The sequence below is a fragment of the Notolepis coatsorum genome (assembly GCF_963971535.1).
Source record: "Notolepis coatsorum genome assembly, chromosome: 7".
NCBI lineage: Eukaryota > Metazoa > Chordata > Actinopteri > Aulopiformes > Paralepididae > Notolepis > Notolepis coatsorum.
This window is the reverse complement of record NC_140171.1, coordinates 7,936,169-7,954,576: the sequence shown is the minus strand read 5'-3', so window position 1 is coordinate 7,954,576 and position 18,408 is coordinate 7,936,169. Positions and strand designations below refer to the sequence as shown.

Here is an 18,408-nt window from a genome sequence, read left to right as displayed (position 1 = left end):
GGGGCTTTCAGGGCAGAGACCTGGGGAGGAGGAGAGGCGTACGTTAGCGTGGAGACACATGAGAGAGGCTTTCAGGCCAGAGACCTGGGGAGGAGGAGAGGCGTACGTTAGTGTGGAGACACACGAGAGGCTTTCAGGCCAGAGACCTGGGGAGGAGGAGAGGCGTACGTTAGTGTGGAGACACATGAGGGGCTTTCAGGGGCCAGAGACCTGGGGAGGAGGAGAGGCGTACGTTAGCGTGGAGACACATGAGGGGCTTTCAGGCCAGAGACCTGGGGAGGAGGAGAGGCGTACGTTAGCGTGGAGACACACGAGAGAGGCTTTCAGGCCAGAGACCTGGGGAGGAGGAGAGGCGTACGTTAGCGTGGAGACACACGAGAGGCTTTCAGGCCAGAGACCTGGGGAGGAGGAGAGGCGTACGTTAGCGTGGAGACACACGAGAGGCTTTCAGGCCAGAGACCTGGGGAGGAGGAGAGGCGTACGTTAGCGTGGAGACACACGAGAGGCTTTCAGGCCAGAGACCTGGGGAGGAGGAGAGGCGTACGTTAGCGTGGAGACACACGAGAGGCTTTCAGGGGCCAGAGACCTGGGGAGGAGGAGAGGCGTACGTTAGCGTGGAGACACACGAGAGGCTTTCAGGCCAGAGACCTGGGGAGGAGGAGAGGCGTACGTTAGCGTGGAGACACATGAGGGGCTTTCAGGGGCCAGAGACCTGGGGAGGAGGAGAGGCGTACGTTAGCGTGGAGACACATGAGGGGCTTTCAGGCCAGAGACCTGGGGAGGAGGAGAGGCGTACGTTAGCGTGGAGACACACGAGAGGCTTTCAGGCCAGAGACCTGGGGAGGAGGAGAGGCGTACGTTAGCGTGGAGACACACGAGAAGCTTTCAGGCCAGAGACCTGGGGAGGAGGAGAGGCGTACGTTAGCGTGGAGACACATGAGAGGCTTTCAGGCCAGAGACCTGGGGAGGAGGAGAGGCGTACGTTAGCGTGGAGACACATGAGGGGCTTTCAGGCCAGAGACCTGGGGAGGCGAGGCGAGGCGAACGTACGTCGAACGTCCCCAGAGAGGCTTTCAGGCCACATGTGATAATTCCACCCTGCGCTGAAAACCACTGTTTACAATGACATGTGCTGCACAGTGACTACCTGCGAAAGCCACTTGAACTTCTGCGTCGGGACGCTGTGATGAACCCGAGCCTTCATACAAATCACACACCAGGATTTTGCGTAGTTTTCTTTTCTATTATTGCAATCCTAAATGATGGGTTTCGCTGTGGCTTTTCTCAAAAATAGTTCTGTGTTTTACGATAGACGGAACAAACGATAAAATACATAAACATTTACACAATAAGAGTCAAATGAGTAAAGCAATTAAAAAGGTAGCAGCAGTAAAATAAATCAATAAAGTAAGATAAATGAGTAGCACTATTGCTGTATGAATTACTTTTTTTAGTCTACATACAGTTTTTATTGAACTACCTCATGTCGAGAATTATATATAGGCCACACACAGACACACGACTGGAACCCTCTCCATCCCCCTGCCTCACGTTCACCAACAGACACGTCTGCGCTGAGTGAAGAGAAGCCTGCAGAGTGAGTGCAACTGAGTGCGTCGACTGAGACGGCCGCTGCTGCAGATCGCTCTACCCGTTTCTGTACCTTTCGTCTAATTTCTATTGTATTTCTGTATATACATATTTTAGAATGTATATCCTTGACTATTTTTATTCTTATTTTAGATTATATATACCTACCGGTATATATATACCTGATCTCTGATCTCAGAGGCACTGAAAGAGGATTTCACCCGTCTAATGAACACACTAGACTAGACAAATATCAAGATGTATCCATCAGTGGACCAATTGCATGCTTTTGCAGAGGACAAGAAGCCTTCAGTCGACTCCTTCAGAAATTAAGCACCCCCCACAGCCCAAATGGAATGATAAAAAAAAAATTATACTTTTCTTTTTTTTAAGTCGACCAATAGTCGACTAACGGCAAATTTTGGCCAATCCTAGTCGACCATCCAAATCCTTAGTCGGGGACAGCCCTAGTATATATATATATATACCGGTATACCTGATCTCTGCTCTGGTCCACATCCTCCACAGGGCGCAGCCTTCCAGCACAGACAGCAGCATGGCGTTGACGATGATGAAGCGGGACGTCCAGTAGTGGACCGCTAGCCAATCCCAAGCAAACTCGGCAATCAGCTGGTATGGCAGCAGCACATACTTCACTAGAAACTCCGCCCACTGTCGCCAGTTTGGCGGCATCTGGTGAAATGAACAGAGAAGAGAAGAGAGTTGTTGTTGAGTGAACTGAGCAGCAGACTCAAAGGACATCGACAACGTTGCCTTTTCTTAGGGCCCGGACAAAAGCAGCATTACTGATAAAACGTTGGTTTTTGTAACGTTTCAAAGAAACCCTCTTTTCTTGACGTTTGCGTTTGTTTCAATACATTGGGATAAGGCAGTGAGATGGAGCCGCAATTGGATTTCTACTGACACGGGGTTGGTCGATAATTATTATCAAAGAATTATCATTTTGCAGTGTTACTTTGAAATTCAGTTTTTAGAGACTTCTGCGTAGAGCTGCCGCGATAACCGCATTACCGCGGTATCGCTGTTGCATCACGCTCACCGCAGAGTTAGGCTGAATACCGCGTCACCGCTGTTTTTTATCATAATAATAAAGTTGGCTTGCGGCTCTGCAGATATACCCTACTCGGTTCCAAGCGACCCTATTGGTCCAGCCTGGCTCTGCGGCTCTGCAGATACCCCCTACTCGACGCGTCACACTTTGTAGCCTCTGTAGAACGCCGCGCCGCCATCTTTACTGCCTCGCTAAGGATGCATTTCATTCAGGATTTGTTTGCGACAGAACCAAGTGCAATAAACTAAAAAGAATGGATTCACTGTGTATTCTGCCTTATTTATTGATGAAACAAAACCGACATCAACCCAATTTACCACCGAGCGGAGAGTTTAGTGTCACAACAAGATCGCTGATGTGTTAAGTTTGTTGTTGTTATTACTACAGTCAGCCGATATACACGAGAGAGGTAACGTTAAACCCGGGTTTGCTTGGTAGAATACACAATGAGAGGTAACGTTAGCGTTGGCAGAATAGACGCAACGAGAGTCTGGTTAATGTTGTTATTGATTGATTGATTGAAACTGTGTTAAACTCTGGCTTGCTGCAAGCCCTCGGACATCTATGCCCACGGAGCTTTCAGTGTACACAAGCGAGCAGCGGCGGCCCCGCCTGCATCCCCATTCCCCACACGGAGACAAACGGAGTAGTAGTACCTGGCTGCAGTGGAAAAGGAACAAAGTACCAGGTGCCTAAAGCGGGTCGAGTCGAGTAGGTACTATGCAGTGGAAAAGCGCCATTAGACTAGAGGCAGGCTATAAGAGTAGACTACCAAAAAAAATAAAAATGCATTCAAACTTTTTTTTTTTTTTGTGCGCACTGTGCGGTAATTATCGCGGCGGTAGGAAATATTTCGCAAATTCGTGCGGTAAGGAAAATATCAATACCGCGGCAGCTCTACTTCTGCGGGATACTTTTGTATTCTTCCATACTTTTTAAATAGTCAAAATAGTTCTTTACAATTTTCCTTACTCTCTAGATCAGGGGTCTCAAACTCCAATTTTTTTTTTTACAACTGATCCAATCTTCTCAATCTTTAGCAATAACATTTTAGAACATGAACAGTTCTTCAGAACATGAACAGGTCTTCAGAACATAGGCTTCTCAGTGGTATCAGTGGACTCATCCACAGCTATGGAAATGCACTGTGCATTTTTTTTTATTCTATCACAAAGCTGTTTAATCAAATCACCAGCCAGTATTTCAGTTATTCTGGTTGCTGTGCGATCTGAGGGGAATTTGCTTTTGTTTGCCTTCAAACATGGTCTCCATCACTTCAGTCATACATTATTTTATTATTTATGCATCAGAGAATGGCTTCTTGTGTTTAGCCAAAACCCATGCCACTGAGTGAGGACTTGGTTGCCTTTTCTCGTTGTGACATAGATTTAACAATAATTCTGCTTTCAGCTTGATATGATGATTTCATTCCATTTATTTGTGTGGTTCTTAGCACTGAATTTTGAGGAAAGGTTGCATCAAAATAACTGTTTTGTTTCGTAGTGGCGTTTCAAATTGCCACGCTTCACAAGAGCTACCGTTTCTTGGCATATTAGGCACATTGGTTTGGTGCTGGGAGGATGCACACATATTTTTCAGTCCATTCACCTTTGAATTGCAGCGATCGTCACTGTCGACTTTTCTTTTACTGGCCATCTTTGAACATGCCACATTTTTCTACTAGCTGCCTGCTGGCGAAACTAGGCTACTAGCTACATTAATCTCACGGAGATAAAACTGGGAACGAGGTTAGTAGCTACAGTACCTGCAGATTAGACTACCTGTAGATGCGCTGTCAACTCTCGCTCTGACTCGAACCGTTGAAAGAGACGACACGCATTCTGTGAAGACCCGCCCTACTCTGCCTCTGATTCGCAGACTGTGGGGGGGGGGGGGGGGGGGGGGGGGGACGCTGACGGGACGCTGAATGTGATTGGACCAGAGTAGACAGACACAGACAGTGGAGCAGTGCTTGCAGAGGAGATAGCGGAGAATTTTGAGGATGCCTGCCATACGCACTGGGTGACAGGATATATTTTCCTTCCACTTTACTTGGTATCACTCGGGAATCACGTTTCAACCAAGTCACTAACGTAACGTTGCTGTCATGAGCCTGCGCTATGGTAGCCTACAAGTGATCAAATAAATAAAACTTCCAACTCGCGCAACGACTCGGCAAAAAGTTGCGCGCGGGCCGCACTAACACTAAACTTTGATGTCAAGTAGGGGGCCGCAAAATATCATCCAGCGGGCCGCAATTGGGCCGCGAGTTTGAGACCCCTGCTCTAGATGTACATGTTAGTGTCAATTCATTTATAAAAATGTTGTCGCATTCGTGACACATCTGCAATATCTTGGTTTTGTCTTCAGTCATTACTGATCTCATAACTAGGGATGTCCCGATCAAATTTTTTTGCTCCCGATCCGATCCCGATCATGTGATTTTGAGTATCTACCGATACCGATCTTTCCCGATCCGATAAAAAATAAATAAAAAATTTAAAAACAAATATATACCGGTATATATATTTTAAATCCCAATTTCTCACATTACATTCACCCTGAATGTTGACGTTATCCAGGTGAAAAGTTAACTTCATTCAAGCGAGGCATTGCAATCCTTGACATAAATCATTTGATGTATAATTAAATCAAAGGAAATGCGTTTGGGTCTGAGAGTGTGTCTGGTCTGCCGTTCTGCAGCTGGATACTATTGGTTTGTTTTGGCAAAATTCTTCTGCTCTGTGTGACAATAAATAAATGAATGATGATATGCAATTTAAAACCAAAACTAAGGCCTCAGTATGAGTTTAAGACATGAACATGGTCATGTTTGTTGAAAAAAATATATAATAATCCCGATATATATATATATTTTTTGCCGATCCCGATCACGTGATCGGATCGGGACATCCCTACTCATAACACATTCATCTGCTGGGAACAAAAAGGTACCCGTGTGTCGGGTGGGAGGCTGTCCTCCATTGGCTGGTCGGTGTGCGTGACGGCGGGGCAGCAGGTGTGCAGGAAGGGCAGGAAGGTCTCAGAGTAGTCAAACAGGTACAGGTAGAAGATGGTGAGGCGAGGGGACTTCTTCAGGGCGTAGAGCAGGAACAGAGACTTCCCTGCGTTGATAGCCTGTCAGAGAGAGGGGGGGGGGGGGGGTGAGTAACACATCCTGGTCATCTAAAGCAGTGTTTCTCAACTGGTGGGTCGCGACCCAAAAGTGGGTCGCGGACCCATTTTGAGTGGGTTGTGGATGTGTGAAAAAAAAATAATAATAAAGTTAAAATAAATATATATATATATTTATTTTTACATTTTTTTTTTTTTACTGCCTATCTCTGTGAAAGTGGCTTCTCAGCTCTGGTCCAGCTGAAGACAAAGCAGAGGAACAGATTGGAGATTGAGCATGACCTCAGAGTTGCTTTGTCTACCATCACCCCAGACTTTGAGACTCTTGTCAGGAGCAAACAACATCCCCAGTTATCCCATTAGTTCCCTGGGATGTTATGCTAAGAAGTCTGCTAAGAAGCATAATTATTTATTATTATTATTATTATTATTATTATTATTGTATTTCATTGGGTTTTTAGCCCTAGTTGCACTTTTGTTGCACTTTTTTGTGTTTATTTCATGTTTTTAACAGTGCATGAAAGATTGTGTATTACTGCAAAAAAAGAAAATTGAAATAAATCATAGTGGTTCAAAAATGTGGGTCGCGACTTAATGACTAAGGGAAATGTTGGGTCCCGAGGCTAGACCAGTTGAGAACCACTGATCTAAAGGAGGCAGTGCCTTTTTACCTGAATCCTATTCTATTTTGAGGAGGATTTGTGATAATTGGACATGAGATTCACCAACATGTTCTGTGTCTCAAGAGCTCAGCGGGAAAGCCAGGTGACGTCACCCAGAGCGGAGCAGACCTCTAGTTAACTACCGGATGCTATTTCAAGGGATGGGGGGGAAAAAAACTCACAAAAGGTGGCCCAGCGCTCGCGACACAGAACATGCTACGTTTTACGTCTGGTCATCACATGTCCCCCTCGCAACAGGACAGCGACAGCCGCACTTTAACTATACTGACCCTCTCTGCGCCGCCCCCTATCCCCCTGTCTTCGGCTGTCCCTGAGCAACGACCGGAGTGTTAAATGTCCCTTGACTAAGACAGGGAGGACGTGACCCTCTTTGCGCCGCCCCTGTGCCTCAAATAGATTGCTATCAGCTCTATCTTTAATCTTTCAAAATGTTCAGTTGCTATCGCTATTAGCTCTATCTTTAATTTTTCAAAATGTACAGTTGCTATTGCATGCACTCATCTGTGTTCCACTACGCACATGAGTGCATGCTTACCAACTGTCCGTCTGCAACACTACTATCACCAACATCTAAGAAGGGAGATCCCCCCTTGAATGGCCCTTCTAAGGTTTCTCTCCTCCACACTGCCTGTGGAGCTTTTTTCCCTATTGTTAGGTTTTAGTGAGTTTTTCCTTACCTTCGCGTGGGGTATGTCTGAGTGCTTGCATTCTTTCATTTATTTGCATCCATCTAAAAAATGTTGCACCTTATGGTGTTCTTGTTCTGTTCTTGACTTATTGTTATGTTTTCTTCTTGACTTGTTTAAAGAAGATCTGTACGGCCCATGGGGACATTAACGTGTGTTGTCGGGCCCTATAAATAAATTTGATTTGATTTGATTTGGAAGTCTACCCCTAGAGAGCCGTTGAAGAACAGATTAGAGGCAACAGAGGAAGGACCCGTTTACCTTGTACTCCCAGAGGTTCTGTGGGGGTTTGACTCCCAGGGTTTTAACTCTGTCCAGTTCAGCCAGAATGGCCCGTCTGTGGGCCTGGTTCTCTATGTTGTAAGGAGGCCTGGACAACTCTTCATCCTCCAGCATCAGAAGTAACCTGAGGAGAAAGAAACGGCGACACAATAATACACTTTATTTATAAAGCACTTTTTATGGAATAGAAAGCAGCCTAGAGTGCTTTGACAACACACAAAATTAAATTGACAAATGAATAATAAAATGCATGACTCAGTAGACAAATTGCATATCACAAGCAATAAAATAAATAGAAAGAAGAAAAATAGTTAAATAAAATGATTGAAACAAACGGAATGTACTAAATACAGTTAAACGCCAAGTTAAAGAGATGTGTTTTCAGATGTTGTTTAAAAAGGTCCACTGAGCCCATCTCTCTCATTTCTTTAGGTAGAGTGTTCCACAGTTTCGGTGCATAATAAAAGAAAGCTGATTCTGCCATTTTTCTGTGGGGCACTTTAGGGACAATTAAAATACTTGCTTCAGTGGACCTACGACGTGTTCTTGAAGGGTTGTAAAATTGTTATTTACTTCCTCCGTAAATGATATGGTTCAACATTTTAGTCTTAAAGTAAGGTCAGGTCAAGAGGAGACATAACGCCAGAGTAACACCCTGGATCATCAAACATACAGTATGCGTTCACTTAAGAGGGAATGTCGTAGAGTGGAGCGAGTTTGGAGAAAAACCAAGCTCACTGTCCACCTACAGTCTTCAAAGCAATCTGCAGTTGCCTACAACAAAGCCATGCGTCTGGCAAGACAGACTTATTTCTCAGGCATTATTAATGAGAAGAAGACAAATGCCAGAGTTTTATTTTCCACCATTGAACGTCTTTTACGTAAATCCCCCCCCAGTCCTACAAGCAGTCGCTCGCTGCCACTAAAGATAAGTGTAATGAGTTTGCATCCTTTTTTGATAATACAATTCTTAACATTCGTGCTAGTATTGTGAGTGATGCTCTTAGCACAAACTCACAAACTACAAATGCCGCTAGTGGTGCTATATTATGCAAAAGGATAAATCGCTCCAGGGGAAGTCTAACATCGTTCTGTGAAATTGATGAAGAGGAACTCCGCAAAACCATATCGCAAATGTCATCATCCTCCTGTTCTTTGGATGCCATTCCCACCCCCTTCCTCAAAGAGGTTTTTAGACAGTGTGATTGGAGATATCCTTAAAATTGTAAACAGCTCTCTCAAATCAGGCGTCTTTCCAGACTCATTAAAAATGGCTGTAGTTAGGCCCTTACTAAAGAATATAGTTATTTAGACCTATCTCTAATCTCCCTTTTTTGGGCAAGGTCTTAGAAAAGACTATTTTTTATCAACTGGATGCGTCTTTACAGAAAAATAGGGTCTCCCTGTCTTCGGATGTCTCGGAGTGGTGGCCGGAGTGTGGAACGTCCCGGGAGGACGCACCCCTGTGCCTCAACTAGAGCCGCTATCAGTTCTATCTTTAATCTTATAAAATGTTCAGTTGTTATCACTATCAGCTCTATATACATTTTTTCAAAATGTTCAGTTGCTATCGCATGCACTCATCTGTATTTCACTACACACATGGGTGCATGCTTACCAGCTGTTCGCCTCTTTTTAATGCAACATGCAACACTAATATCACCGACATCTAAGAAGGGAGATCCCCCTTGAATTGGCACTTCTAAGGTTTCTCTCCTCCACATTGCCTGTGGTGCATTTTTTCCTATTGTTAGGTTTTAGTGAGTTTTTCCTTACCTTCGCGTGGGGTACGTCTGGGAGTGTTGCATGATGCATGCATTTATTTTGAGCTTATGGACCTTATGGTATTCTTGTTTTTTTATTGACTTACTGTGTTACTGTGTTTTTTTCTTCTTCTTGACTTGTTTAAAGAAGACGTGTCTCTGTTAAGCACTTTGAGCTGCACTCCGTGTATGAAAGGTGCTATATAAATGAAGATTATTATTATTATTATTATTATTATTATTATTATTATTATTATTATTATTATTATTATTATTATTATTATTATTATTATTATTATTATTATTATTATTATTATTATTAAAACAGCAGAGACTCTGTGATATAAAATGGTGCCAAGTCATGTAAGGCCTTATACACAAGTAAAATTACTTTAAAATCAATTCTAAAAGACAGGGAGCCAGTGTAGTGCAGCTAAAACAGGAGTGATATGCTCTCTCTTCCGTGTTTTCGTTAAGTCTGGCAGCAGAGTTTTAAATCAACTAATTTCTCAATAGATTTTTTTTGGTAGACTAGTAAAAAGAGCATTAAAGTAATCTAAACGACTGGAAATAAAATGAATTCGTTTTTCAGCATCCTTTTGGTGTAAAAATGGCCGCACTTTGGCAATATTTCTTAAATGAAAAAATGCTACTTTAGTCACCTTGTTTATGTGCTTTTCAAAACTTAGGTCGGAATCTAAAATTACACCAAGGCTTCTGGTTTACTCTGATGGGCTAGATTTCCTAGCTTAACAAGACCGTAATGCAACCATGATTTCAAAACCTTAGCAGGCCTTTCCCTAAACAATGGTATAGAGAGCAGCGCCACTAAGACAACCCGCAAGCGCCACCACGTGTTAAATGTGTGTTAAAAAGCGTGTGTGTGTGTTTTCGTGTTCAACGTTAAACTATTGTGCAACCTTATACACTGTACTTAAAGAAATAACTTGTGTTTGCTATTTTATTGAAATTATGTTTTTAAGTTGCAGGAAATTACAACAAATGGCTTAATTTATTGCAAATTCCTTTGCCTCCTTGATCACCTCCTACTAGATAATTAAGGACAGTACACCCCCCCAGTACAGACTCTTCAACCAGGCAATACAGGAGTCTGAGAGCCAGAACTACGAGACTGACAAACAGTTTCTACCCACAGGCCATCAGGCTTGTGAATGCCAATACATTCAAAAAGGAAGAAACGGCACACAGTGATTTAACGGGCATCATACCGTCCGTTGACGTTCTCCTGCTGGAAGGGCTCCATGTAGAGCTGTGCCCAGGCTCCCAGGTGTCCCAGCCAGGACAGCACCTCCTGGGGCGTCCAGCGCGGGACAGGCTTGGTGACCAGCAGGTCCTGCTGCTCCCCCTCTCCACTACTCCAGTGGTACACAAGCAGCATCACCTGGCAACACACAACACACGTATCATCATCCCAGCATCCTCTCCACTGATCCAGTGGTACACATCATCCCATCACGACAGGGTAAGAAAATAGCTATCGGGTCTTCAAACATATCAGAGAGATGTTTGAGCATTGTGATCAGAGCTTATTGCTATGACGGTGTTTATTTAAAATACAAATCGCCTGTCCCAAGACCACAAGACTTTCTTTGGTCCTCTCTGTAAATAACAAACTAACATGTAGCATTTGGCTCTTTAGATTAGATTAAAATGTATTTATGTATAAATGTCATCATTACAGCACAAGTACAGTACAACGAGAAGAGAGGTTTGGCATCCAGAGTTCAAACGTAGCAATAAAGTGCAATAGTAATATACAATGTACAGGAGATTAAACTGGGTATAAAATAAATAAATGAATACTACGGAGTATAGTGCTAATCAGATGTATGTACAGAGTTGTAGTATTAATATATATGCCCACTCTGAAACTTTTTAAAAACAACTAAAAACACATTTGTTTAGACAGGCCTTTGGTCATACATAGGCACTCTTTCTTGTCCTAACTGTTCCTATAGTTTTGTTTTTAATTAGTGACTGATGATTTTATCTAAATTATTTTATTCTACTTTTTATCTGGTTTCACTGTTTTTTAACTGCCGTCTGTTGTTGTTGTCATTTATTTCTTGATTTTGTTTTTGTTTATACTAAGCTCAGCTGTAGTGTAAAGCACCCTGTGCATTCGTGCTGTGAAGGGTGCTATATAAATAAAAGTCATTCATTCATTCAGAGTTGTAGTATTAATATTAGGGATGTCCGATATTATTGGCCTACTGATATTATCGGCCAATATTGGCATTCAAATGTGATATCGGAAATGATCTGTATTCAATTTTTTATTTTACATTTCTATAACCTTTATTTACCCAGGCAAGCAAGTAAGAACAAATTCTGATTTTATTTTATAAAAGTATGCATAATGTTGTGTTAATTCCACGACAAGAGATATGTAATGTTAATGCAGGGGGGAACCCTGCATATATCGGTATCGGTTGATATCGGTATCGGAAATTAAGAGTTGGACAATATCGGTATAGGTAAAAAAGCCAACATCGAGCATCCCTAATTAATATATATACAGATATATGTACAGTGCTACAGGTATTTATTCAATAACCATAACATGGTCTTGCAGCAACAGGTAAACAAATGAATCATTCATTTCATAAGTATATCCTCATAGAAGGGCAACAGCGCTATATAGACGGTTTCAAAGTGACAACAACAATAACATTGTTGTGTAAAGATGTGCATTTTGTTTAATGCACTAACTGACAGGAAACACACCTGGGCCCACACTGTTCACCCTGGATGTATTGTACACTCAGGGGAGGCAGGCTCCAGACAGACACACTGTTCACCCTGGATGTATTGTACACTCAGGGGAGGCAGGCTCCAGACAGACACACTGTTCACCCTGGATGTATTGTACACTCAGGGGAGGCAGGCTCCAGACAGACACACTGTTCACCCTGGATGTATTGTACACTCAGGGGAGGCAGGCTCCAGGCAGACACACTGTTCACCCTGGATGTATTGTGTACACCCAGGGGAGGCAGGCTCCAGACAGACACACTGTTCACCCTGGATGTATTGTACACTCAGGGGAGGCAGGCTCCAGACAGACACACTGTTCACCCTGGATGTATTGTACACTCAGGGGAGGCAGGCTCCAGACAGACACACTGTTCACCCTGGATGTATTGTACACTCAGGGGAGGCAGGCTCCAGACAGACACACTGTTCACCCTGGATGTATTGTACACTCAGGGGAGACAGGCTCCAGGCAGACACACTGTTCACCCTGGATGTATTGTACACTCAGGGGAGGCAGGCTCCAGGCAGACACACTGTGTTCACCCTGGATGTATTGTACACTCAGGGGAGGCAGGCTCCAGGCAGACACACTGTTCACCCTGGATGTATTGTACACTCAGGGGAGGCAGGCTCCAGGCAGACACACTGTTCACCCTGGATGTATTGTACACTCAGGGGAGGCAGGCTCCAGGCAGACACACTGTTCACCCTGGATGTATTGTACACTCAGGGGAGGCAGGCTCCAGGCAGACACACTGTTCACCCTGGATGTATTGTACACTCAGGGGAGGCAGGCTCCAGACAGACACACTGTTCACCCTGGATGTATTGTACACTCAGGGGAGGCAGGCTCCAGGCAGACACACTGCTCTTATCTCATGCTCAGGTTACTTATTAGTGCTCAGGTTATTGCACATACCACAGACGGTTCATTGTATATGATGAATACCTGCTTTTTTTATTCTGTTAATTGTAGCTTTTTATTCCTTTTTTTTTTTTGAACAAATGTTTTTTTATTTGCCCTTTTTTTTTTTTTTTTACATAAAACCAGACACACAATACATTAACAGTAGAAATCCACAATAAATCACAGGACTATGATCGACATAATAATAACAATAATGACAGTCCAGTACTTAAATCAAAATAAATGTAGATTAAAAGATATACCCATAATAAATACAATACATATGCTCTTGCTTAGCTTTTTATTCCTTCCTTTATTCCTTATTCCTTTGTGATGTGGAGCAAACAGAGTGTAAGAATCCCATTGTACTTGTTGCATTATGGCAAATAGAACTTTATCTGAATTGGTGGAGAGCAAAAATCATCCCAGCTTAATGTCTCGATTGGTTCGGCTATATTGTTGTTGCCCATCTCTTGGGTAAAAAGACAACTAGCCTCTTTTTACGTATTTTAAAGTAACAACTCCTACTACTGGTGTAAACATATAAACTAAATTAGAATAAAAAATACCATAGAATATAATATAGGACAGGGCTGTACAGTTGTGCAGGATTGTAGTAGAGTATATTCACTAAATTAGAATAGAAATACAGTGCAAAATAAAACACATTTAGTCCAGGAAGGGTGTGTTAATTGATCTGTGGTTGTGAGCTCCTCTAGTCTCCGTCCAGGATATATACACAACAGACAAAGCAAAGCCTGCAGGATTATTAAGGACCCCGGCCATCCTAACCACAAACTGTTCCAGCTGTCGCCGTCCGGCAAACGGTCCCACAGCCTCCAGGACAGTTCTTTCCCCCAAGCAGTCGGTAACAATATACCGTAATTCCTCTAATAGTAACCCCGGCTTGTATTTGTTTCAACTGTAGCGGATACCAGGCTTGTATTAGGAGGAGGCCTGTATAAGAGGGAGGCCTATATTTCTAATTTTCAAACAGATCATAATGAATAAATCAACATTTTGTGTCAGTTTGAACCCAGTCAAATGCACTGGGTTCATTTATTGAAACCAAGCAAGTACTGTATGAAATACGGTAGTAAACAGTGCAATTACAGGTGGTCAAAAAAAGTTAAATAAAGTAAAATAGTGCAATCACAATACTGGTATAATAATAATAATAACTTCGTTTTATACAATTCTGAGGTAGGCTTACTCTCTTGGTAAACATTAACAAACACCATACCATTATATGGTATTTACTGCACAGCCAGGCCAGCATATAACAACAATAACTCTAATATACATGAAACCCGGCTTGTATTAGGAGGCCGGCTTATAATTGCTTAGCTCAACAGCGCACCCGGTCATTAATAGAGACCCGGTTTTTAATTGAATACCGGTTACTATTAGAGGAATTACGGTAGATAATTATAGATATCGAGTGATATGATATAGTTATCGATATCGTGATATCATTTTTGGCCATATCGCCCAGCCCTAGATTCACGTGCAACGTTGTCAACAAGGTACAACATCCTCAATGTGTCATGTGTGCTGAAATTCTTGCACATGAAAGCCTAAAGCCTGTAAAAATGGTACAGCATTTAAAAAACCAAGCACCCCTCCCTCGCTGAGAAACCAGTTGATTTTGAAAGAAGAACATATGTTCGCTTCGCCCAGGTCTGCAGAAAGAAAGTGCTGCAAGATTCCAACAACCCCAATTCTACAAGCCTACGTGTACGACGTGGTCGTGAGTAAATGAATGCATTGTGCAACACCGAATTGCATTATGTGAATCCCTGCAAGGATATTTTGAATGAATGAAACTTGGATCCGAAGTTATTGTGGAACGCCTACCGGGCGCTTGGCTCTGATCCGTTTCATATTCCCATATTTTTCTTAGTCTGGTTTGTTCATAAAAAAGTGATTCATTTCGATTAATTAACTATAAAGTCTCGAATTAATTCGATTACAATTTTAGAGTCCCACCACTAAATGCAATAGAATCTATTTACATACCCATGCAAACAGTGGCGCACAGCTGCGCACACACAAACACACACTCACTCACCCCCACCCACACACAACAACAACTCACCCACACACACACACACACACACACTCACCTGCCACGCGGCTAGGCACACAAAGACGTTGCCCCTTGCTGCCACATGGACAAAATAAACAGGCATATGATATGAACACCTGATCCGCACCGCCTTCAAAGGTAAAGACTAGTGTTGTTAAAACTACGTCCTACTGCAGGCGGCCCAACTGGGGGAAGGTTTAAACGGTGTCTGCAGTTCACTGGAGGTTCGCTCCGGGCGGTGATGTCGTCCAGGTGCAGGCTGACCTGCGACGTGGCTGACCTCTCCAGACACAGAATAATATATGTTTTATGTGCGAGTTTATAGACATGCTGCTGCTTCAACTGTAAAGCCTCTGTATATTATTCTGCCCTTAGATTCATCACAGTTATGACAGTTTGATTGTGACCGTTATGGTACCCCAGCATTGTATCCTATATGCTAAGGTTGTGTGGTCCGCTCTGGCAGAGAATGAATGAAAACTTTGCTTTAAAACGGACACCACAGCTACATTGGACCAGTCACAGTGGACAGACCAGATGTGTAATAGTCGTTTGCGCGTTTATAGCACAAGTGCTAGTTTTCAACACCAGTCCATTGAGGCTTTTCTAAAAGATAGAATAAAATAAACAGTATAATACAGAATTAAAAATCCCAAATCAGAACAAATAGTTACCAGAACAAGAGTCCATGATCAAAAAAAATTAAAACAGTCTGCGCCCTCTACATAATGTGACGAGCACTGCTGCTTTGATTTCGTGAGAGAGATGTTTTGGTTGATTGATTGATTGATTGAAAACTTTATTAACAGATTGCAGAATGGGTACAATACAGTACGGCTCAATACACAAGTGTTAAGGGGATGCAGACCAGAGAAAGACTTTCGTCTTGTTTACATCAGGGTCCCCCATTTTCAATTCATCATAACATATATGACATATATGACATACAGATAGACAGTACTGCTACATCTAGACATTTATGACATACCAGATTTGTAAATGACTTGCATTGGCATCCGTTTCTGTATGAAGTCATTACTGGTGATCTCCCTACATTACCTCATTACTGGACTGGAACTCTGGACCTCATCAGAGGTCGCTCTGGTGATTGGTTTACGCTTAACCCTTTCACTGCCACATGACAGAAGGTTAACCCTTTACTATCACACAACCGACGGTCGAGTTAAATCGGCTTTTAGACACATTTTTTGCCAAGCACTTTAAAACTCAATCTTTAATAGCCAACCATTTCACCACATCTGCAGTTGTTTTAAATTATTTTAAATGTTTAATTGATTGTCTTCTGTTTCTACACCGTTTCTTTTTTTGTATTTATTATGACGCCATTGCAAATGAGAGCTTGGTTCAATAATCCTTTGAGATTAAATAAAGATTGAATGAATGAACATGCAGTACCAGTCAAATGTTTGGACACACCTTCTCATTCAGTTCAATGGGAAAGTGTGTCCAGACTTTGGACTGGTACTGTAGTTGGATATGGATTACACATTTGGATATGGATTAAATAGTTGGATGTGGATTATATAGTTGGATATGAATTACATATTTGGATATGGATTACATAGTTGGATATGGATCACATAGTTGGATATGGATTACATAGTTGGATATGGATTACATAGTTGGATATGGATTACAGTTTGATATAGATTATATAGTTGGATATGGATTACATAGTTGGATATGGATTATATAGTTGGATATGGATTATATAGTTGGATATGGATTATATAGTTAGATATGGATTATATAGTTGGATATGGATTACATAGTTGGATATGGATTACATAGTTGGATATGGATTATATAGTTGGATATGGATTATATAGTTGTATATGGATTATATAGTTGGATATGGATTACATAGTTGGATATGGATTATATAGTTGGATATGGATTATATAGTTGGATATGGATTAGATAGTTTGATATAGATTACATAGTTGGATATGGATTACATAGTTGGATATGGATTACATAGTTTGATATGGATTACATAGTTGGATATGGATTCGAATGGACGAATGAAAGTGTGAAATTAAACCATTCTCCATTTTTCCGGGGACCCCATGGAACCCTATCAAGGACCTCTGGGGGGTCCCCGGTCCCCACTTTGAGAACCACCGTCTCTGGTAATGTACCATGGTTACAGTATTACAGACAGGACACTTACAGCCACGCATGTGAGTGCAGTGAGTACTCCTGAGAAGAAGCCTCCTGCGCCTCGACGCTGTCTGGTCTTGGCCGCCTCTCTGGCCGCCTGCTCGTCCCCATACCTGCAATTACACAGAAAAACATGTCTCAAACCCCGCCCTCTTTTCTGGATCCTCCAATCGCGGCGGTTCAAGAAGAGAGGGCGGGGCTTGAGATGCACCGACAATACCGGTATGGGATATTGGGCGGCTACCAAGCTAAACTAGAGATATCTGTGAATTTCACCAATATTAAAATCAAATACCAAAAACCACATGAAACATGCCAGAAATCACAACCAAGTGACTTGTTTTTTCCACACATAGAATCATGTTAGATCTCTCTTAACACATTGACCGCCAGCAGCAGGGGGCGCTGATCCCCCTTCATCGCCAGGTCTTTATTCAAATATAGTTTTAGACTGCGACATTTGCGAGTGATTAAAATATATCTTATATTATATCTATGGGTCTAATAACGCCGTCGAGTCTCAGTGAGTTGCTTCCAGTGAACATGCCCGAGACATATTGCTTTTTCATCCGTACATTTCCGTTTTATACCGTTTTGAATAGAGTATGGTTTGGGTGCTTTTCAGTAATTCCAGGAAAAAGACGAGAAAAAGGCATTTTACTGTAATCCAGTCATCACGTTGTAATTTTTCGGCTGATTATCTAATCATCCTGAAATCAACGCTAGATTATCATTATTATATCTTGTCGTCCATACATGAAATGACCGTCGTAGCGGGGCGCTCGCCCCCCCCCCCCCCCCCCTGTACATTTCCGTTTTATACCGTTTTCAATAAGAGTATAGTTTGAGATTTCTAGTAATTCCAGAGAAATACGCGATAATAGCCCTTTAGTGGAATACACAAAACACGTTTTTCTGCTGATTTATGAATAGTTTACAAATAAACGCTAGATTATCGATAGTATATGTGTCCTTATGCACGATACAAAAGTGGGCTGAAAAATCGCTTATCCGTGCCTTGCTCAGCGTCAACGGCACGCACACACACAGACACATCGTGATCGCTATGAAAAAAACATCTGATTAACCCAAGACTGGTAACATAGAGTCCTTACCTCACATCAGATGTTCTGCAAAAAGATTAATCCAATTCCTGATCGCCATTCCAAATATCGATCGCGTCCATTGATCCAACGTTATAGTCCAAAACACATAATCCACGCTGCTCCCAGTCCCCCA

The 18,408-nt window shown here is 42.4% G+C and overlaps 1 protein-coding gene across 2 annotated transcripts in view; it reads right to left on the bottom strand.

The window, feature by feature from the left end:
- LOC311232072 (bifunctional apoptosis regulator-like) overlaps positions 1-18,408 on the bottom strand; it is a 39,459-nt gene that overhangs the window by 3,349 nt on the left and 17,702 nt on the right. For both annotated transcript variants that reach the window (XM_084318753.1, XM_084318752.1), the window contains exons 4-8: positions 17,180-17,282; positions 10,441-10,613; positions 7,428-7,572; positions 5,618-5,800; positions 2,087-2,283 (exon numbers count right to left, since the gene is read on the bottom strand). In XM_084318753.1, coding sequence (XP_084174879.1) covers positions 2,087-2,283; positions 5,618-5,800; positions 7,428-7,572; positions 10,441-10,613; positions 17,180-17,282 — 801 coding nt within the window. The remainder of the gene's footprint in view (positions 1-2,086; positions 2,284-5,617; positions 5,801-7,427; positions 7,573-10,440; positions 10,614-17,179; positions 17,283-18,408) is intronic.